Genomic DNA, 22,521 nt, shown 5'->3' with positions numbered 1-22,521 from the left:
CTAATTATAAAAAATTCTATCTTTATGATAACCATTGTCATTTGAGTGGTCATGACAGCATCCCGTGGACGTACATGAAGCTAACCAAGCAGTTCACATAATTCGGCATAAAAGAATACACAAGATAAGTACAATCATACCACGAGGGCCAGATTATAAAGGTAAAGCTTAGGCAGCCGACTCAACAAATGGTACAATCAAAATACTTTTCTGCACTGTTAAAGGTCATTCACATAAACTTTGAAATATATTATTTAAAAAATCGAAAGGTTATGGCTTCTAAAAGGATGGTGGCAGCAAACGCAGAAAAAGGCATACCAACAGTCTGATCTCCTTCTAAACTAAAAGATGTTAGACAAAAAGTCAGCATCAGTGAGAGACAGTGAACCAGATCTACAGAGTCATCAACCGAATAAATGGCAAACCAACAGCAAATTTCACTCAGGTTTACTGCTCCATGCCATTCCGAAGTTAATGAGCTAGTGAAGCAAGCTAATTGAGACAAAAATCAGTAATTAGGCATGTGTCCAGACTTCCTGGAAAGATTGAAGAGCTGCCTTTAAATAATGTAGCTCAACATGCACAGCCCTAAAAAGCATCCCAGGGGTGCACACCACTTGTGTATTTTTACATACTGCAGCCTAAATCAGGCCATTACAGGAGTGGGGAAAGAAAAAAAAAGAAATAAACATTCATGAATAGACTTTTCAATGCTCCTGCAAAGCAATATATTTACCAGCCAACATGACTGTGAGTTGAAGTGATGATCAGCCTGACAGAGGAACTAAAGAGGGTGAAGCTAAGTATAGAAAGAGAGTGAAAAAAACTTCGACAAAAAACAGAATACAGCTGTACCAAGAATTGAGGTTTGGGACTTGGTGCTAATGATGAAAGAATAGCGAAACTCAGCAGCGAGTCACAGAGGGCCATTCTCTTTTGTCAAAATGGCAAGCCAGCAGGGACATTTAAAGACTGCCGGTACGCTGACCTCAACGGCACCTTCGAATTGGTATTGCAGTGAAGCCTCAATAAATGCGCGAGTACTTTTTTACTATTTTATAGCTTTCCACAAACACTTTAATCTGTGGGTTTAAATTTATTTTTGTTGTTTAATTTTTTTCACTGAAGTCTATGCGCACTAAAGGCACTGTGCAACAGCAGCAATAGTCGTGCTCTCGCTGGGTAGCGTAGTAACTGAAGTTGCGCCTGCCCGAGCATCGTTTGCGAACTTGACTGCACCGACAGTCTCAAAAACAAGCATTTTATGGCTCTGTTCAGAATTGCAAAGAAAAAAAGAACTTACCAAGACCGGCATCTCGATGTCTTCTTAATCTTCACTGAATACGACTGTACACTTCTTGGCTCTCTTGTAGTCGTTGAAAACGAACCAACACTGCCGACGGCAGTGAAGTGCAGCGTCGATAGAGGCATGCTCACAGTTTTGCGGTACACTCGAAATTTCTTCGCATTTTCAAAATATTCGGAAGGAGTTTTTCACGGTCAAGATTGCCTCAGCGAACACAGCGCGCTTACTTAGTTTTGCCTGCAGCATCGTCATGGGCGATGGCATGTTCGCCGACTACATCACGGACAAACAAATGAGCGCACAGCTTCCGAGAGCTTCGTAAAGGTGCCTGGCGCTGTGCATTGTGGGGAGGGGGGGGAGGTCTATCCGCTCGCGTTTGTAAACTCGCTGTCAGCCAGCCTCCTCACCTGATCACCAAGTGGAGGCACACGTAACCGCTTCATGGCTTTCTGTCGGTCACCTCCTTCCAGCATGGAGGTCACCAAGCTCTGCAACAAAGAGCACCAGTAAAGATATCTTTAGCTTACAGGGTCAGACAAAACAGTGGGATGAACGTACAAGAAATCTTACAGCAGTGATCAAAAGTGCACCTCCCTTCCCTTGTACGACCCCCCTCTGGTTGTAGAAATAACAGGCTGCAATACAAAAACTGTTCAGTAATTAACATAGCAAGTCATTTTCAGCCTGAGTTCTGCTCATGGACAGCGTGCTAATGCCACACGATGGCGACAGCCAGGGAAGTACCGTAGATAATTATGGAAAGTATGCCGAAATTGTGGTCAACCACTATGCAGCATCTAATTCCCCCAGTGAACTCCCAGGAAAACAGGAGCATTGCAGAGTGCTTTGCGTGCACTTTAAAAAAATATCGAGTAAAAAGGGTGTCTTTTTGGCCCACAACAATAATCGTCATCAGGCTTGCGTGCGCTTCCTTTCTTGAAAACTTGGCACTGGTTACTTTCCTATCGAGAATGCAATGTAACCCTGATAATGGGCATGTCGATAGTGACCGGAATGTACCGGGCGCGGGGCGATAGAGCAAGGATGGAACGTAATATAGATGACGATTATTGTTGTGGGACAAAAAGACACCCTTTCTACTCGCTCTTTTATTAGAGTGTGCACTACAGACGGCAGCTGCCAGATTATAGTGAGGCAACCTTTCACTCATGACAGTGAATTTACTAGAAATGCTGAACGTTAATTTACTGCAATAGTGACTGATGTCCCCATCTCCCTTTGTGAAGCAACACGCAACACCTACAAGGTGGGACCTGGACAGCTCTGGGAAACTGTGTGGCAGCTAAGACAACACTGACAGAATCTATAACAAGCAACTTTTGAACTGAAAGAGGCAAAATTTATATTGTGAGCGAGAACTCCACAAGGCTGCCCAGCCTAAAGAAGTGCCATATGACATAATCAAAATGCTTGTAAAACAACTTTCTAAAAAGCTTCCACTTTAACTTACAAAAGCCAACAATGGTGGCCCCACAGGACGGTTCAATCATGGGCAGCTTTTAGGAAAGCTCGCATAATTTCAACAGGTGAACTATAAGAAAAATTATCTACAGTATTTAAAAAAAATGATATAGTCACTAAGTGAAAGTACCAAACTACAAAAGAACTTGTTGCAGGTGCACATCTTCCACACTCACCGCGCTCCACGATATTGTACTAAACTGTACAATACTCTACCATACAAGCTACCATACAAGCTACGGTGAATACTCTACTCTACCAATACTCTACCATACAAGCTACCATACAAGCTACCATACAAGCTACGGCTCTACCATACAAGCTACGGTGAAAGTTGCTTTTTTATCCATCTTTGAAAGTATTTGTGCACTTGCATAACATGCAGCATTGGGAATGTGAGCCAGTGCCTCTCATTGCTATGGCAGCGAATGAAAAACATCCGTCTAAATGTAGGTTGCATGTAGGTTACACTTGGTGCTTCTTGTACAACACCCCATAATTCTTGTATTCCATTGCTTTATAAGTACTAAAGTGCTTAGTTGGGCTGGCTAGTACATGTCTGAAGAAAACAACTAACAGTACAAACAATGAGACAAAAAAAAAGACAGACTAAGCACAGGCTTAGAACCAATGCTTCAGCGCGCACAAAGCAATTTATATGTTCAAAGCATAAATATTCATTTTTTCCTTTAATGACACGTGAATGAAACAGGCTGGATCCTAGCGTAACAACAAGCGCGATGTTATCTTCCTTTTAACATTGCTTGAAGATCAGCTACATGCTGCCCAGTTATGAGCCTCCTGTATCATCCTTACTTCTGTATAACTTTTTTTTACATCAGTGCGTTTTTTGCTCCTGTTTTCCCTTTGTATGCCTCTTTGTTCACTTTTTTTTGCTGTTACACTGTACGCATAATTTCGTCTATCCTACATACTGTTACTTCGTTTATTTACACCATTTTTACATAAATGTATTTTTTACTTCAGTTTTGCCATTATACACCTCTTTGATCACCCCTTTTTTTACATATTAGGATGTACTATTATTATGATGTACTATTATGTCTTCTCGTCTGCCTTTGTTAACCGCCAATATTTTTTTATGTATAATTGAATATTTGATATTTGTATTGTCATATTGTAACAATTCAATATGCCCTTCCTGTAAAGATGCCGGATGGCATCGACAGTATGAATAAATAAATATGCACAGGAGCATGAAAAGCTATGAGGGACAAAAAAATTTTAATAAAAAAAATGAAAACACATGACAAGGTATCTGCATTAAAAAGTCTGCAAAAGCGATTGAAAAAAAAAAATCCCATGATCCATGTGAAAGATATGCAAGTTTCTTGTTGGAGAGCACTATCAAAAGCAGACTCGCAGATGTATGTTTTTTTTCCCCCAAAGCAAGGAGCCTCATACATTTCACATACTCGCTGGTCGCCATAGCAATTTAGTATTCTGCAATAAAATAATGCATGACAGCCACATATTTAACAGTATATGGCTAAGTTGCGCCCAAAAGAAACCTTCATTAAATCGCAATGGTCTCCCAGGCAGTAATTTACAAATCGGTCAGTTTAGCCGATGTAGCAATGACTGCAGGTTGGGAAAAAGTCAATGCAACCTGAAGCATTGGTTTAAAGTAAGCGTTCAGTCTGTTTTTGTCATGACATGCTGTCCATGCTGTTACTCGTTTTATTAATATGTGCTTTATCCCTAGTTCAGGCTTGTGGTGTGTGAAAATTAAGTAAGAAGCATTATGCTCTTCGTAGTTAGAGGGAAGTGTTTCAGAAAGCCAACAACTGGAAAGATAATTTCTGCTTTAATTTTTTCACCCATTAGTGGTGCAAGTATCATGCATCTGAGCCACAGAGGAAAGCAACAAAGGAAGAGAAGCTATGACGGTCCATTTCAGAAGCTGGATGAGCAGCTGCTTTGGTGGGCTGAAATGGTGGCTCGTTGCTTCTACAAATATGATGATTAGTGGAGTTTATTGGCGCAAGGGCCAGATGTGGCCAAGGAGCGCCAGAGCGATGATAATGAACTGTGCGATGTGCAGTGTAGATAAAACAGATGTGACGTGGCTGTAAATGGGCCTAAAAAACAGTCGCTGTAGGTGCGTAAAAATATATAGTAAAATTATAGCAATGACAAATGATGTGTGCTATGGAGACATAAAATGGTTTAAAAGTGATATGTATGTGAAATAAAAACTTGGCATGGAGCACCAGTGCCTCGACAGAGCCCTTAAAACAAGAGCATGGAGGCCTGGGCTCATTGAAAGCTGCTATCACAGCGGCATCCTCTGAACAGAGGATGCGCTATGAACCTGTTAGGCTAAAAACACTCAATGTTGGGCTAAAAACATTCAATACTACATCCTTTAAAAAGCTAAAACTGATTTTGCATCGAAAAGCGGTTCTTCACCGAGAAACATAATCGGATGTAAAGGAAGATTATAGCGGTATGCTAAAGCAAAATATTTCTTTCTCTCACTTTCAGCTTCCGGACACTCCAGGAGGACGTGGAGGACGGTTAGCCTCTCACCACATCTACCACAAGTAGGAGGTTCATCGCCAGTCAGCAGAAAGCTATGGGTACCATAAGTGTGGCCTGTTCTGAGGCGACAGAATAGGACATCAGTTCGCCCTGTTCTTGTAGCGGAGGGCCAGTAACCCAACCGCGGCTTAATCAAGTGAAGCTTATTATTTATTTCTGTGTCCCACAAGCGTTGCCAGTGGTTTCGCAGTTTCTTACGTAGGAAGGGTTTTAGATCTGTTGCAGGGACAGTAGCTGTGGGGTTAATAGCGCGCAATATAATTGACGTGGCCATTTGGTCAGCTAACACATTGCCCTCGATGCTTCTATGGCCAGGAACCCAGCAAATAGTAACATGCTGGTTGGACATATACGCTGTACACAGAACGGAATACAGCTCAATTATTACCGGATTTCTGAATCTGAAAAGGGATCTTAATGCATTTACGACGCTTAACGAGTCTGTGAATATAATTGATTTTTGTATGTTTGATTTCCGTATATGCTTCACAGCCGACGATAGTGCATAACCCTCAGCCGTAAATATACTTGTTTCCGGGTGCAGCACACCAGATTCCGAGAAGGATGGTCCGACGGCTGCATAAGCCACCCCTGCATGCGACTTAGAAGCGGCAGTATAAAACTCTACGCATGAGTAGTTGGACTGGAGTTCTCGGAAATGCATTTTAATATGTGCTTCTGGTGCATGTTTAGTGATCTCGGCAAAGGAAGTATCACAATGTATGAGCTGCCACTGCCACGGCGGTAAATGTTTTGTTGCAGGCATAGGACAAAGTTCTAGTAGCGGAACACCCATTTCCTCCCTTAAACTTCTCACACGCAAGGAGAACGGCTTTCTTGATGCGGGTCGATTATGGTAGAGGGTGGCAGCGGTCATATCGTTTATAGCTGAATAAGAAGGATGCTTTATGTTTGCACGTACCTTTATAAAATAAGTGAAACTGCTATAGGATCGCTGTAGGTGAAGTGACCACCGATTCGACTCTACATAAAGACTCTGGATCGGACTTGTCCTGAAAGCACCGGTTGCCAGTCGGATACCCAGATGGTGAACGGGGTCTAGGATTTTCAAAGCACTTGGCGTTGCGGAATGATAAATTATAGAGGCATAATCAAGGCGCGACCAAACAAGGCTTTTGTACAGGTTCACGAGACACTTCCGATCACTACCCCATGTTGTACATGATAGGAGCTTTAGGAGGTTCATCGCTTTCAGACATTTCATTTTTACATGTTTAATATGGGGAATAAACGTGAGCTTAGAATCTAAAGTGGTTCCTATGAATTTATGCTCGTTGCTCACAGAGTGTTGGTCTCCCTTGATCGCAACATTTGGTAGTGGCATTACCCCTCGTTTGTTGGAGAAGAGTACGCAAGTACTTTTCTGGGTGTTTATTTTAAAACCATTCTCATCCGCCCATTTAGAGAATTTATTCATTCCAAGCTGCACTTGTCGTTCGCAGATAGACATATTGCATGATTTGAAACTCATGTGCACATCATCAACATACACAGAATAAAACATCGCGCTTGGAATGACTGACTGCAGGGAGTTCATTTTTACAAAAAAGAGTGTGCAACTAAGCACGCCCCCTTGCGGAACACCAGTCTCTTGGGTAAATGATCTAGAGAGAGCATTTCCCACTTTTACGTGAAAGGTTCGGTTAGATAACTTTTAATTGTGTTTAGCATGTTCCCATGGATGCCCATGGCAGCAAGATCGCGTAGAATCCCGAATCGCCATGTGGTATCGTACGCTTTCTCCAGGTCTAAGAATACCGAAAGTACAAACTGCCTATGAATAAATGCATCTCTGATGTATGTCTCTATGCGAACAAGGTGGTCTATTGTCGACCTCCCCTCTCTGAGACCACACTGAAGGGGGTCTAGTATACTGTTACTTTCTAAGAAGTGGGTTAAGCACCGGTTTAACATTTTCTCATATAGTTTGCATAAACAGCTTGTTAACGCTATTGGCCTGTAGCTGGCGGCCAAGGACGGGTCTTTGCCTTGTTTAAATACCGGGATGACTATCGCTTCTTTCCATGACAATGGAATATATCCAGCTTCCCAAATGGTACTGAAGAGGGTTAGGAGTATTTTTAGTGCTTCTAGGTGAAGATACTTGATCATTTCGTACGTTACACGATCGCCACCTGGCGCCGAGTTGTTGCAGTACGCAAGAGATGCCTTAACCTCAGCTAATGAAAATGGGCAGTTGTAAGCCTCAATGGTTTGATGTTTAGATTTAAGGGGTTGCCGCTCTTCGCGTTCTTTGAATCTTGAGAACGTTTCTGTGTAGTGCGATGCACTTGAGACATATTCAAAGTGTTCGCCTAGGCAGTCCGCCTTCTCCTCCAGGTTCTCCCCTCGGCTACTTACCAAAGGTAGGGGGTGTGACTCCCGACCCATTAACTTGTTTACCCTATTCCAAACCTTCCTTTCGTCGGTGTAAGAATTTATACCGAAGATGTACCTATTCCAACTTTCTTTCTTTGCAAGACGATGCGTTCTTCTGGCTTGGGACTTAACCTGTTTGAAATTGTTGAGGTTTTCAGCCGTTGGGTAATTTCGGAGTAGTCTCCAAGCTTAATTTTGTCTATTGCGCGCTTTCCGACAATCGTCGTTCCACCATGGGATGCGACGTTTATTGGTCATTCCGTTGGTTTGCTTGATACATTTCACTGGAGCGTCAATAATAAAACCTGTTAGGTATGCTACAGCACCAGCTATATTAAAATCAGCAATCTCATCTCCGTCTAAAAATGTAATTTCTCGAAACAGTTCCCAGTTGGCTGACTTGGTGTTCCAGCGAGGAAAGTCAGGCGAGCATGTATCTTCTTTTGTTAACTTTAACATAATCGGGAAGTGGTCACTCCCAAAAGGGTTCTTGAGAACGAACCACTCCAGATATGGAATTATAGCACTCGAGACAATACTCAGGTCTATAGAAGAGTATGTGTTGTGTGTAGTGCTATAATACGTTGGTTCTTTTTTGTTTAGTAGACATGCACCTGACGAAAACAGAAAGTGTTCTATTAGGCGTCCTCGCGCATCTAAACGGGAGTCGCCCCATAGGGGATTATGTACATTTAGATCACCAACGACTATATATGGCGGAGGAAGTTCATCAATGAAGCTTTGAAATTGTGTCTTTGAAAGTTGATAGCACGGGGGAATGTAAATAGAGGTAATTGTTAGTAGCTTCCCGAACAGCACTGCTCGGACAGCAACTGCCTCAAGAGAAGTTCAGAGGTTTAATTGCTTACAGGCAACACCTTTATCAACTATTATAGCGACACCGCCCGACGAAGCGGCAGCGTCGTCACGGTCTTTGCGGAAGATGGCATAATGCTTTAGAAAGTTTGTGTGGACTTGAGATGTGTTTCCTGAACACACAGTACCTTTGGAGTATGTTTATTAAGAAGTTCTCTAATATGATCGAGGTTATGGAGAAGTCTTCTCACATTCCACTGTAAGATCTGTGTATCCATTTTAGATGTGTTTTGTGCTGTGTGCTCAAGGATGGAAAGTTAGCTCACGGACCCTTTCCAGGGGTCACGACACGAGATTTTTCTTTTTTGGATCAGTCGACGGAGTCCCGCCGATCCTTAGGCGCTGGCTGCGCCCTCACACTCGGTGTTGTGTCCATTGCCTCTTGCGAGGCGCTGGACACGAGCTCTTGCGAGCGCTGCATTTGTTTTGAGGGCCTCGCCTCAAAAAACGAGACCTTTGCGGCCCCCAGCCCGGAGGTTGGTGGGTCTTTCTTGGATGGCGGAGCAGCACTGGCTGCAACCGCCGAGGGGGCGGATGGCGTCACCACTGGCTCACTACGCGTGTGCCAGACAGGCGCAGGGGGCCATCGTGGCGCTGCCCCCCGACGCGCCACTTCGGCAAACCTGGTTTCTGGTAGGCAGGACACCTGCCTTCGTGCCTCCCTAAATGAAATGTTTTGTTTTACTTTAATAGTCACAATTTCCTTTTCTTTTTTTTTCCAGCATGGGCATGACCGCGAGTACGTGGCATGCTCCCCATTACAGTTCGCACAGTGAAGAGAGTTTTCACAGGCATCTGATGTGTGTTCTTCAGCACTGCATTTCACGCAAGTTAGGCGGCCTCGGCAGTTCTGTGAACTGTGGCCGAACCGCTGGCATTTGAAACATCGGAGAGGGTTTGGTATATATGGCCTCACTTGAAGCCTGATATACTCAGCCTCAACGGAGTTGGGCAGTACACTTGAATTGAAGGCGAGTATCAGGTGCTTAGTCTGGATTTCTTTGCCATCACGCCTCATCCTAATTCGTTTCACGTTGATGACATTCTGTTCGCTAAAACCCTCCAGGAGTTCAGCCTCCGTAAGCCCTAACAGGTCATCATCTGAAACAACGCCACGGGTGGTGTTCATGGTTCGGTGTGGGGTTACTATTAATTTGGTATCTCCAAATCTCACTAGATTAGACAATTTTTCATACTCTTTCTGGTCGCGGAGCTCCAACAGGAGGTCACCCCTTGCCATTCTCGATGCTTTATATCCTGGGCCAAAGATTTCTGTCAAAGACTTCGAAACAAGAAAAGGTGAAATTGTTCTCACTGGTTTGCCGGGTGTGTCAGCGTGGATAACGTGGAATCTGGGAAAGGATACTCTCTGGTGACCAAAAAACTGGAATACTTCATCGGTGCGCCCTCATTTCTGAGGGCGATCAGGGAGTAGGGGGGAAGGAACTAGCCATAAGAAAAGGTTTATTTTCGGCAGCGGCGCCAGCCACCCACCATGGAGTCCTACAAGGCGACGCTGCAGGGTCTGTAAGCACAGGCCCTGCAGACGCCAGCTGTACACCACCACTATAACCGAATATGGTGTGTCCAAGGTAGGATAGCCACACAGGGTTAACCCTTGCCGCCAGGAAACATGGAAGTCAACGGAAGAGAGTAGAGGACAGGAAAGATTTAAAGTAAGAGAAAAGATGAAGATGTGAGGGGGAGACAGGAAAAGGCGACTGCCGATTCCCCCCCGGGCGGGTCAATCCGGGGGTGCCATCTACGTGAAGCCAGGGCCAAAGGGGTGTGTTGCCTCTGCCGGGGGGCCTTAAAGGTCCAATCACCCAGCGTCAGCTCAACCCCCAGGATCCCCTTTTCCCCGGACACGGCAAAGCCACGCACGGCTAGGCGTGGGAAGGAGTAGAAACTCCCCCGTTAGCTCGGGTCCGTGGTGTCGCTACACACCAAATGCCTACTTGCGCAGGCGCCCCTGCGGGGGCTTCTACAAATATCTCCCAGCAGCAAATGGGTGCTGTTATGTCTTCAGACATAAACTGCTGATAATCAACTGACTTATTTATCGCGACTAAACTGCACCCAAGCGCAGCTGTTTGTGAATGCACCCAAGCGCAGCTGTTTGTGCACATGTGACAGCAGATACACGTGGCACAATGTTGCTAGGTGTCCAACTCTAACAGAACTGCAGCTGTTCACACATAAAAGGCGAAAGCTTTAGATCTTTCACAACAAAAATCCACCGACCGAAACCACTGCTCATGCATGTCAATGTATTTCAACGAAACTTTAGTAACAGTTTTAATAAAGCACATGCACCCTCGCATGAGAGAGCCCATGTGGTGCTCACTAGCTTGCTAACAATGATAGCTACAAGACTCAAAAGAAACTTCTAAAGCTCCCACACTGCCCTGTAGGTACATTTTGCATTGCAAACAAAATGCTATGAGAAAAGGTCAGTTAAGGGGAGATGAGATTCGAAAAAAAAAATTGCATTCATCTGCTGCCCAGGACAATGAAGTTTTTATTGTATATACAGGTTTTTATGTACATTTCAATTATGCAACTAGTTTTATGTTAAGTTGCACAGTTTTAGTTTTATTCATGAAATTGAGTAGTGTATCTATGTGTGTTTTGGACAAACTTTTTATGCCACTAAGCATCTACGGTTCTCAGCCATTTGTGGCTCATATTGCTCTAAATTAACTGTAAATAACTATCAAGAAAATGCATATAAATAATTTTATTCGATAAAAATTGTAATGTGAGAATGCTCAGCCCATAATAATTGTTCACTTTAGGCTCACAATAATTACACAAGTGATATCCAGTTTTAAAAAAATTACTTGCACTTTTCACATGTTACTGAATAGATCAGCAGAATTTTATCTCGATCGAGCAATCTGAAACAGCAAAAATGCGATGTCTAAACTCAAGTAGTTGCCCAAAAATGGATTTCGAGAAAAACTTACTTTAAGGGCACAAGTGAAAGGTCATCTAGGCGGAATAGGTACGTTTTTTTTTTTTTTTTTAACGATTTCTTCCATCATGAGAGCTTGGCAATCATAGTTATATTGAGCATGTGAAGTTAGTGAACTGCTGATTCGAAGGCAAGCAGCAAGGTGACAATTTCCAGGAGACTCTAGAAAAATGGGCTCCCATTAGCTTTTAGTAGCCAACTTCTGCTATCTGAAAGTGATTTTGACCTACTTCGAGTTTAATTGCAATCTTCAGTTTTTTTTTGTCATGAAAGAAAAATATACTTGTCAAAGAAGAAAAACGGAAAATATGTATTTTGGAAAAAAGTTCCGTTTTTCGACTCACATCTCCCTTTAACAATCATGCTATTTTCCAGATGCCTCAAGCAATGAGAGCTTCTCAGGCCCGATCGCTATGCAACGGAATAGTCCCAGTAATCCTTTGTGAAAGATGTCCCTTTTGCCACACTTCCTACATAGCAGCACTGGCTAGGACTTCCCCTAGCCACTCTTTCCTCTATAACTTGACCAGACTTCATACCTTAGAAAAGAACAGAGTAAAACAAGCAGCCACACACCTCCGTCTCCTGGATGAGCCGGTCGATGTCTTTGTTGGTGTAAAAAGGTGCTGCTTCCACGTGGCTTTGGCGCCACTGAGCACCCAGGTTTGTCCCCAAAAGCTGCGGTAACAGAAGATGAACAGCGAAATAGTCGTAAGTAGTTCTGCAACAAAACATGGTCAGCAAATCAAAGCAGCAATACAGGCTAGTAAGTTATATAGCTGAACTCCTTTACAACAAACACTTATGTAACAAACAATTCGGTAAATGAGACATCAGTGTGCCGACATTAAAATATGGCTTGATGAAAAAAATTCCGCCATATCCACGAAGTGAATGATGATGAGTGGGCGAAGCTCCGGAGGTAAACCTGGTAAACCATGAATCCTCTGTACATTTTGCCCACTCGATTTTATTACATCGCTCCCCCTAGCGTACGTCGCCGCACTAAATCGAACGATTGCCTTCAACCAATGACACGCGCCATATGTGACATCATTCCTATTTTATAAGATCTGGCGTCTTTCATCAACTACAAGTACCGCTTTCTAGTTTATAACATCTTGCATCTTTTCATCATCAGCTACAAGTACCACCATCTAGTAAACACTACAAGAACTAAACGAGAGGTGGCTACATACAGGAGACGGTACCGCCATCTAGTGAACACTGCAAGAACTAAACTAGAGGTGGCTACATACAGGGGATGGTACCGCCATCTAGTGAACACTGCAAGAACTAAACTAGAGGTGGCTACATACAGGCTACAGGGGACGCACAGCCCACGCCCTAAGGAGCTTCGCCCCTAAAAATGCATACATAGTACCCTGCTTATACGCGATGTGCAGCGTCTCAACGCGTACCACCGAAAGCCACGTAGCGGCCGCCATTGGAACCACTAGATGGGTCACGCAGCAGATGCCTCCTCTTACTGCAAGCGTGGCAGAAGTGAGTGCGTGTGATTTGCCACTTGTGCAAGTCCCAATACCTTTCCTCTGATAGTACGCACAGAGGAGTCGCACTTTATAATAGTGGACATGTGTCCGATGTCATTGCTTTATGGGACAACATTGTCACTATATGTGTCAAGTGTTTGCTACAGACAAGCGTGAACAAACTTCCCTATGAAATGGAGCTACAATCGCAAGTACTTCCCTTTCTTCATAACGTCCCGATCACTTGTGCCTGCATGCGTTGAGGCACAAACCATTGTTTTTTCTTGACACAATAGCTTCGTTTACATGCCATGTGCGTATATAGTAGATTTTGATGGAGTTCTGCCGCACTGGCTCATTGATTTCACAGGTACTATCGTCAGAAATATGAGCTTGAACATGCGAGCGCATGGCGAAAAACCTTGAACCTTACATTGGCCGATTCACAGCAGCAACTGTGGGAAACAAAGCGGAAAGAGCACCGCACTTTCGCTAGCTGCCGACACTCCCGCTTCGATATTGTTGCTGCGAAATAGCAGCTTATGACGTGTCAGTAGCTGCTATCGGTGCTGTGAATTCACAACAACGCACACAACCACACCGAATGACCCGCCAGGCTATAAAACTGCTAACATATCGGCTATGACGTAGCCTGCCATGATGCACAGGCAATGCTTGTCGTGTAGGCTAAACATATTTATTTGCCTCTTATCTATTTTTTGTTTTTGTGTGCAGTCTTTCTCTTTTCGTTATAGCTATCAGCTGAGGCACGCAATGAGTTGCCATTTCGCAGCAATGCCAGCGAAGCCTGAGTGTTAACAGTCAGCGGAAGAGTGCCTATCCTTTCCTTATCCAATTTTAGAAGACACGAAATGGAGAAATAAAAACACAGTAATTATTCGAACAGTGCCATAAACAAAATGCGATTGTTTCCTTTTTGCGTCGAACAGCCACAATCCACCACTGCTGTCGCTGTTGCTCATGAAACAGCACCGGAAAATTGTAGGAGTGTATTCCTGACAAGTTTTTGTATGTGTTTGGGCAGCCAAAAATGCAGTAGTTACAGTCAACGTCCGATTCCTTGAAATCCTAAATTCTGGACATGCCCGATTTCCCAGATGCATCTGTGGCACCTTCAAGTTCTTTATAGAGTCAATGTATTAAAGATCTCGAAATTCCGGATGTTTATGACTTTCCCCATCCGATTTTTCGGAGTTTTCATTGCTAACTGCAGACTCGACGTCACTACCGCCACCACCATTTTGGTGGTTTTCGGACCCTTGAACCCACTGCACCGTGGCTGCCATACCCTCAAAACCAAAAATGCTGCAATCTAGCACATGCCAATCTGTTGCCAGCTGAAGCTTCATGGCGCTGTGCTGCTTGTGCTCCGACAGCGGGAAAAGCTACATTTTTGAACTCTGGTCGGGCAATGGCACCCCTGCAGACTCGTGGAAGGCGGTTACGCAACAGACCCACTGGTACTGTTTTCACCATGCAAGCTTCACACTGGATCCCGAGACGGCGGTCTCTCCCAGAGTGGATAGCATGTGCGACAAACTTCCACCCGCGGATGTTGCCGGTGTTTCGATTTTAGCCCGGATAATCCTTGAGGGCTTTGCCGACACTGACAAGGACCTAGAACTGTGAGCCAAGTTGATCGATGACGAAATAATTCGTCAAGTTACAGAGGATTCCCACGACTCCGACATCGATATCGAAGAGGCAGCGCCTACACAGCCAATGAGTTGGGAGATGACGTGAGCACTGACAGTTATCGGCGTACAGCGACAGTATGACGTGAACTGAAATTGAGGCAGACAATATCACAGCCAAGTGGAATGCCATGCAAATGAAAATAAACTACAGTCGAATTTCATTAATTTGAACACGCTTAATTTAAACTTCTGGTTAATTAGAACTGATGCTATGGTCCCGTCAGAGCTATGAGTATTCCAATGGGTGAAAATGCCCTGTAATTTGAATGTGCAAGCACTTGCGACGGTTAATTCGAACATACCGCTCTTCGAAAATGCTCTCGGCACCATGCAACCCCTGCAGCAGCGCCTCCGAAACCTCAATGCTGAGCGGGAAGAAGAAAAAATAAAGGAAAGAAAAGGCTGTGGCAGAATGTTTGCTCTCTCTCAAATGCCGATCTGCGACGCGCCTGTGCCTCGCTTCTTTATTTTCCGTCCCTGCCATGTAGAGACCCTTCTTTCAACGCCACGCGCGAAGAGAGAGAGAGGGAAAAAAAAGCTGTTGCGAAGTGTTGGCTCTCTCTCAAATGCCGGTCTGCTTCTCTCCGCGTAGAGACACTCAACCTTTCTTATCACGCGCTGGCCATGCTGCGGCTGTGGCGCAGAGGGTAGCAGCGGAGACGCAGTCGTCGTTGTCGTCTTTGATGCGAGGTGCGACTAGTTGACTAGGCGGTGTGCGTTCCTTGTGCAAGCGTCATGGCGAGCCGGGGAACTTGTCGCCTACCAAAGGACCTTAAAATGGAGCAGGAAATTCTGTGCGAACTTGACAACAGAGTTCTTTCCGAGACGGAAATCGCCAAGAAGTATAACATCACCAAGAGCATGCTGTGAACATACATCAAGAACAAAGTCTATCATCACTGGATATCAAAAGCAGCAAATTAAACCATCTAGGAAGAGGCTGCAGACATCAGCACATCCCCAGCTGGAGGACGCTCTCGTGATGTGGATTAAGCAGGTTTGCAGCCAGAACCTCTCACTCAGTGGGCTGATAATATAGCCACCAAGGCGAGGGAGTTCGCTACTAAGATGGCTCTTGGAGAATTCTCGGCAACCGATGGGTGGTTGTCCCACTTTAAGGAACGCCACAGGCTCACATTGAAGACTGTTTGCGGTGAGAAGGCGGATGTTGACAGAGCCAAATGCGAAGAATGGCTCTCTGGGCATCTGAAAGAACTACTTGGCGCCTACTTGCTCGACAACGTCTTCGCAGATCAGACGGCGCTCTATTATAAATTGCTACAAAAACCATAGCTTTTCAGGGCGACGATTGTGCCGGCAGAAAGAAAAATAAGGAGAGGCTGACGGTGATAGTGTGCGCGAACGCGATGGGCACGGAGTGTTGCCGGTAGCTCATAATTGGGAAAGCGACTAAGCCTTGCTGCTTCAAAGGTGTGAAAACCCTTCCCGTTGATTACATTGCAAATAAGAAGCCATAGATGAGCATGAACATTTTTTCTGAATGGGTCTGTTTACTGGACAGAAAACTGGCCGTAAAAGGCCGAAGATCTTCCTTTTCGTGGACAAATGCACCGTGCACTGCAATGTTCAAGGCCTATGTGCAATTCGTTTGACCTTCCTGCCCAAGAGTACGACGGCACTGCTCCAGCTCATGGACATGAGCATGATCCAGAATTTAAAAACTGTGTACTGCCGACACATCCTTGAAAGGGTGCTGTTATGTCTCAACAGCAAGAAAACCTATTCAATCGATCTCCCTGGTGCAGCACACATCCTTACTAATGCGTGGAACTCGATTAAGCTGGATACCAATGCCAATTATTTTAGGAAGTGTGGTTTGTTGAACCCGTGGCTAATGGTGATTAAGTGGTGCTGCAGAATTCTCCCAACGATTTCGTCTGCGTTCCTGACAACTTCAGCTGTGTTCTACTGGATGGCATGACATTTCAAAGTTACGTGCAGGTACAAAGCGGTGTTCAGACTTCTGGTGTCGTCACTAATACTGAAATAATTGAATCTGCGTGTCCCCAAGTGGTGACATCTGAGTACCTTTCCGCCGTCAGTGGCGAGGATTCTGATGACAGCAACGAGGCAACTGAGGTGCCCCTCCCTCCGCCTAGTGGTACTGAAGCATTGTGGGCGCTGGACTTAGCCGCGCGTTACTTCTCTTGCTAGGAGAATGCTGAAACTGAAGTTGAAATGCTTTGCAAATTGCGTGCGAAACTGATTGACTCGCGGCAAGGCAAACATGTGCAGATGCGCACCACCAATTACTTCAATTAATGACGGATGTCCTGTAATTTGTGAATAAATGTAAGTCTTCTGAAACTTGCCCCTCGTGTGTTAGCTCAATGCACATGCCCCACTGCATGGTGAGGCCTCTGATGATTTAGCTTTCATTAATTCAAACTTCTTTTATTTCGAACAAATTATCGGGCGTCTTCAAGTTCCAATTATGGAGATTTGAGTGTACTTCTTTTTGCGCCTAAGGTTTACAAATGCGGTACCGCCGGCCACATCGGATTTTTTTCCCTTTTCTTTCTTTTTTTCAGCTCTTTTCAGAGCCACCTAAATGATGCATTTTCCTAGTTGAAATGAGAACCCTGAACTCCTGCCGCAACCCTCTCTGTCAGCTAAAAATACCTATTAAAAAGGGTGTTTTTTGCTTGCATTAGTTTTTCTGGACTGCCTGGTTTTCTGGACGTTTTTGCAGTCCCCTGAGGGTCCGGAAAATCGGACGTCGACGACTGTGTTTTTCGAGATCACTGAAGGCACACAAAATCGTTAAATCAGGATGAAAAACCCATCCTTCTGTGCACTCGCCTATATGCTCGCGGCAACACTGTTCGCCCAAGCCCACCTATGTTTCCGACCTGTGGCAGCAGGTGGCATTGTTGGCACTTTGCGCATCACCTGTGAAAGACTCCTCATATAAAAGACAAGAATTGCATCTTGATGCATGTCTCTTATAAGGGAGTTCAATTGTAGAAAACAGTTCAAGTGCACTGTTACAAAGCAGTAACGAAGTCCTTGGGCCGGATGCCCCCAAGCGTGCCTTCCCGTCATCTCGGACATTCTGTGTGGGGGCGGGTTGTCACCTGCACCGGCTCTTGATGCATGTCTCTTATAAGGGAGTTCAATTGTAGAAAACAGTTCAAGTGCACTGTTACAAAGCAGTAACGAAGTCCTTGGGCCGGATGCCCCCAAGCGTGCCTTCCCGTCATCTCGGACATTCTGTGTGGGGGCGGGTTGTCACCTGCACCGGCTCTGTTTGTCTCGGCTGTGCGCTTTGCCTGCGGGGCAGTGGCTACGGGCGGGCCCCTCTGGAATGTGCGGAAGGCCGGTTGTGTGCTACAGGAGGGACTTCCGTGAATTTGTCCTGCGTGGTCGCTTCCGAGTCCCCGCGCGTGTGCCACGTGCATCTGCCACGTGTGTGAAGGGACACTTGTGTTGTGCTCTCCATGAGTGGTTGGTTCCCCGAAGAGACATTCCGCCTATATCTTCGGAACTGCACGGCGAGGCAGCGGGAGCAGCCCGCCAGAAGAAAACAGGAGAGTGTCGCGAGAAGAGTCGTCGTTCGGACGTTACTGTCCAACATGTTGCAAATAAACGTCTTGCTAAGTTTTCCTTTACGCCTGTCCCTCTGCCTCAGCTCTCGTGAGTTCTGAATGTCCCCGTGGCCTGCGGAATGACGACCACCACCCAGCTCCATGCTACCTACTGGGTCCGCTGCGGCCACCGACGCGGCTCGTAACAACTTATGACGACCACCACCCAGCTCCATGCTACCTACTGGGTCCGCTGCGGCCACCGACGCGGCTCGTAACAACTGGATGGCAGCGGTGGGATTCTGCTCACGCCAAGTCGCAACAAGCTCGGGCCAGCATCGGAATCGTCTCCGCTGAGATCATGGCTGCAGAGTGCGGCGAGTGCTTGACTTTTCTTCACTGAGATTTTACCAGGCTTTATCTAGAGTTTTGTAGGAAAGGTGGTAAATTTGGATAACTACTCTACGTTGACCTGTGCATGGGAACGTAGCGTCCTAGTAGTAGTGAAGTTAGCAGCACTTGTAGCAACCATGAATCTGAAGGCACTGAAAAAACCGCTTTTGCTAGAGTTAGCTAAAAGTTTGGGTTTGGATGTTCGTGAACAAATGAGAAAGCCAGAGATTATCGAGGCTATTGAGAACCTTAACGCAGACGACGACGAGCTCTCAGAGTGTCTAGAGCTGATGACGAACATGAAAGGCGTAAAGCTGAAGAGAAAGAGAGAAATGAGAGGCTCATACGCGAAGCAGCAGAAAGGGATCTTGAGATGAAGCGCCTTGAAATCGAGCTGCTCAAGGCTCGAGGTAGTAGTGAAGGTAGCGAAGCATCTAGCGGAGTAGAACGGAAGTCGTTCAGGATGAAAGACCTAATGCAACCTTACCGCTCCGGAGAGGACATGGGTCTGTTCTTGGTAAATTTCGAGCGCACATGCGAGAAGGCGCGTGTTACCAAAACGATGCGGCCGCACTGCTTGCTTACCCTACTACCCTGTGAGGCTGCCGAGGTAATTGCCCGCTTGACAAAAGAGGAAGCAGATGATTACGACCAAGTTAAGTCGAGCCTGCTAAAGAAATATAGATTGTCAGCAGAAGCATTCAGGCAGAAGTTCCGGAGCGCCGTAAAGCAGAAAGACGAGTCGTATGCTGATTTCGCATAAAAGTTAATGTCTAATATGAGGGAGTGGCTCAAAGAGGCTAAGGCGTTCGAGCATAAAGAGAAAATCGTGGAGTGTTTCGGACTCGAGCAGTTTTACCGTCGTTTGCCCCAAGACGTTAGGCTCTGGGTGCAAGACAGGGAGGAGGTAACCACTGTGTCGAGGGCCGCGGAGCTAGCGGAGGATTTTGTTTCGCGCCGCGCGCTTGATAGAAGAGAAATTCCCCAGTGGGAGGGCCAAATCAAAAAGGCAACTGGGTGGAGGGGACATTCAGTCCAAGAGAATCGAGAGCGCAACACTGGTCCCGAAAAGCAACGGGAGGTAAGTAATGAGACCACGGTTGAGGAAAAGCACCAAAACAGTGCGTTTGAAAAGAGGCGACCACTTGTGTGCTATAAATGCCACAAGCCAGGTCACATTGCGGCCGTCTGCAAGAGTCCAAAAGTTGTTTGCTTCTCAGTCGACAGCGAGGGTGAAAACATGCGACTGCTGGAGCCATATATTAGAGAGCTGATAGTAAATGGAAAAGAGTGTCGCGTGCTGCGGGATTCGGCAGCGACAATGGACGTGGTCCATCCCTCGTATGTTGAAGCTGAACATTTCACAGGAGAGTGCGCTTAGATTAAACAAGCAGCGGAGCCATCAAGTGTATGCCTTCCGATTGCTAAGGTATGCATCGAGGGCCCCTTTGGCGCATTGCACACAGAGGCTGCAGTATCTGCTTATTTGCCAAAGCAGTATGCATACTTGTTTTCAAACAGATCCGATTGGTTACTAGGACAGAAGAACCTAGCGTACGGGGATGGGGTTGTGTGCGCGCTCACTCGCTCAAAGGCGCGAGAACTCGCAACTAGAGCCGCACCGCTCGATGTTCCCTCGAGAATCACCGAGAAAGCCGGAGATGGAGAGCCCACGAACACGGTAGACACGATCACAACAAGCACTGATCAAGTGAGCGATGAAGGCGCGGATGAAAACGAGGAAGACCCTCTTGAATCTGGAAGTGTGTGTGAGGAAATGATTACTCCTGCATCTAGTAGCCTGCAGACTTTGCTGAGAGTGGATCGATCGTCCCTTATAGAACAGCAAAGAGCAGACCCCACTCTTCAAAATATAAGGAGTCAGACTAATGAGGGTATTTCAAAGAAAAACGTGATGTATCAGAACAGGGCCGGGATACTTTATCGTAAGTATCTAGATCGCAGACGGGTGCAGTTTGATCAGTTAGTGGTACCGGAACGTTACCGCCGTGATCTTTTACACTTAGCTCACGGTAGCTCATGGTCGGGTCACTTGGGGGTCAAAAAAATGAAGGATCGCCTGCTGCAGGAATACTATTGGCCGGGTTGTTTCCGGGAAATAGAGAATTTTGTCAGAACCTGCGACACCTGTCAGCGTGTAGGAAAACCAGGGGATAAGGTTCGTGCCCCAATGAAGCTCGTGCCAGTGATCACTGAGCCCTTTCGACGACTCGTGATCGACACAGTAGGGCCTCTTCCAACAACAACATCCGGTTACCGTCATGTCTTAACAGTAATTTGTCCCGCGACCAAGTTTCCTGAGGCAGTGCCTTTAAAGGAACTGAGCTCGGTAGAAGTGGTAAACGCGCTGTTGTCTATTTTCGCACGCGTTGGTTTTCCCGCTGAAATACAGTCCGATCAAGGGACCGTTTTTACGAGTGCACTGACTACAACTTTCTTAGAGAAATGTGGAATCCGATTAATCCACAGCTCGGTGTATCACCCCCAGTCAAACCCAGTAGAAAAGTTACACTCGGTAATGAAACGCGTCCTTCGAGCACTCTGTTTCGAGCACAAAGTCGACTGGGATGTGTGCTTGCCAGCAACCATGTTTGCGCTCAGGACTGCACCTCATGAAGCCACTGGATTTACCCCGGCAGAATTGGTCTACGGTCGCTCTCTGCGATCCCCACTCCGTATTCTTCGGGAGTCATGGGAAGGGCGAGCGGAGGACCCTACGGTGATTGAATATGTGCTAACTCTGCTAGAAAGGTTGCATAGAGCACAGGAGCTGGCAGGGGATGATATGAGCAAGGCACAGGCTCGGGCCAAACGCTACTACGACAGGTCGGCAAGATCACGCCGGTTTGAAGCTGGAGATCAAGTAATGCGGCTGAAACCTTCACCAATGAATAAGCTAGATGTCCAATGGGAAGGTCCGGCGGAAGTCGTTCAAAGGCTGTCCGACACAAACTATCTGGTAAGGATGCCAGGTAGACGTAAGACGCAGCAGATCTACCACAGCAATCTGCTCAAACCGTATCGAGAGAGAGAGGTTGGCGTAAACATGGCGGTAAACGTGCCCGAAGAGCCACCCCTAGATTTCCCCTTTTCGGGAGCGGAAAGAAAGGAGGATAACGCTGGTCAAACGCTCAAGGCCATGGTTGAGGTAGCTGAGCTCACAGCTAACGAGAAGAGTGACCTAGAAAGCCTCCTGATAGAATATGAGGACATGTTCTCGGAGAAACCGGGCCGAACAAATTTGGTAGTGCATGACATAGAGCTTACGGCCACTCAGCCCGTGCGGTCAAAGGCGTATCGAGTGTCGCCGCGTCAGCGTGCCATTATTGAGACCGAGATTAAAAGAATGCTCGAGCTCGATGTGATTGAAGCTTGTGAAAGCGATTATACCTCTCCGCTTATATTAGTGGAGGTTCCTGGGAAAGATCCACGACCATGCGTTGATTACCGGAGGTTAAAATCACATAACGAAGGATCAGACCTACCCCATACCAAATATAGAGGAAAGAATTGAGGCAGTAAGCAGTGCTAAGTACATCTCTACCTTCGACCTCGTTCGGGGTTATTGGCAGGTGCCTTTGACCGAAAGGGCCAGCAGATATGCGGCGTTTATTTCTCCCATAGGAACATACCGCCCTAAGGTGTTGAGCTTCGGCCTAAAGAATGCCCCCTACTGTTTCTCGGCTCTCATGGACAAGGTATTGCGGGGTTTAGAGGGGTTTGCCCTGCCTTATCTGGATGA

General features: G+C 46.0%; 1 protein-coding gene across 6 annotated transcripts in view; it reads right to left on the bottom strand.

Moving 5' to 3' along the window:
• Positions 1–22,521, bottom strand: part of LOC119161011 (solute carrier family 53 member 1) — a 264,235-nt gene that overhangs the window by 212,064 nt on the left and 29,650 nt on the right. For all 6 annotated transcript variants that reach the window (XM_037413324.2, XM_037413322.2, XM_037413323.2 and 3 more), the window contains exons 5-6: positions 12,183–12,284; positions 1,714–1,794 (exon numbers count right to left, since the gene is read on the bottom strand). In XM_037413324.2, the coding sequence (XP_037269221.2) occupies positions 1,714–1,794; positions 12,183–12,284 (183 nt within the window). The remainder of the gene's footprint in view (positions 1–1,713; positions 1,795–12,182; positions 12,285–22,521) is intronic.

This window comes from Rhipicephalus microplus, chromosome X (assembly GCF_043290135.1).
Source record: "Rhipicephalus microplus isolate Deutch F79 chromosome X, USDA_Rmic, whole genome shotgun sequence".
Lineage (NCBI taxonomy): Eukaryota > Metazoa > Arthropoda > Arachnida > Ixodida > Ixodidae > Rhipicephalus > Rhipicephalus microplus.
This window is presented reverse-complemented; position numbering and strand designations above follow the sequence as displayed.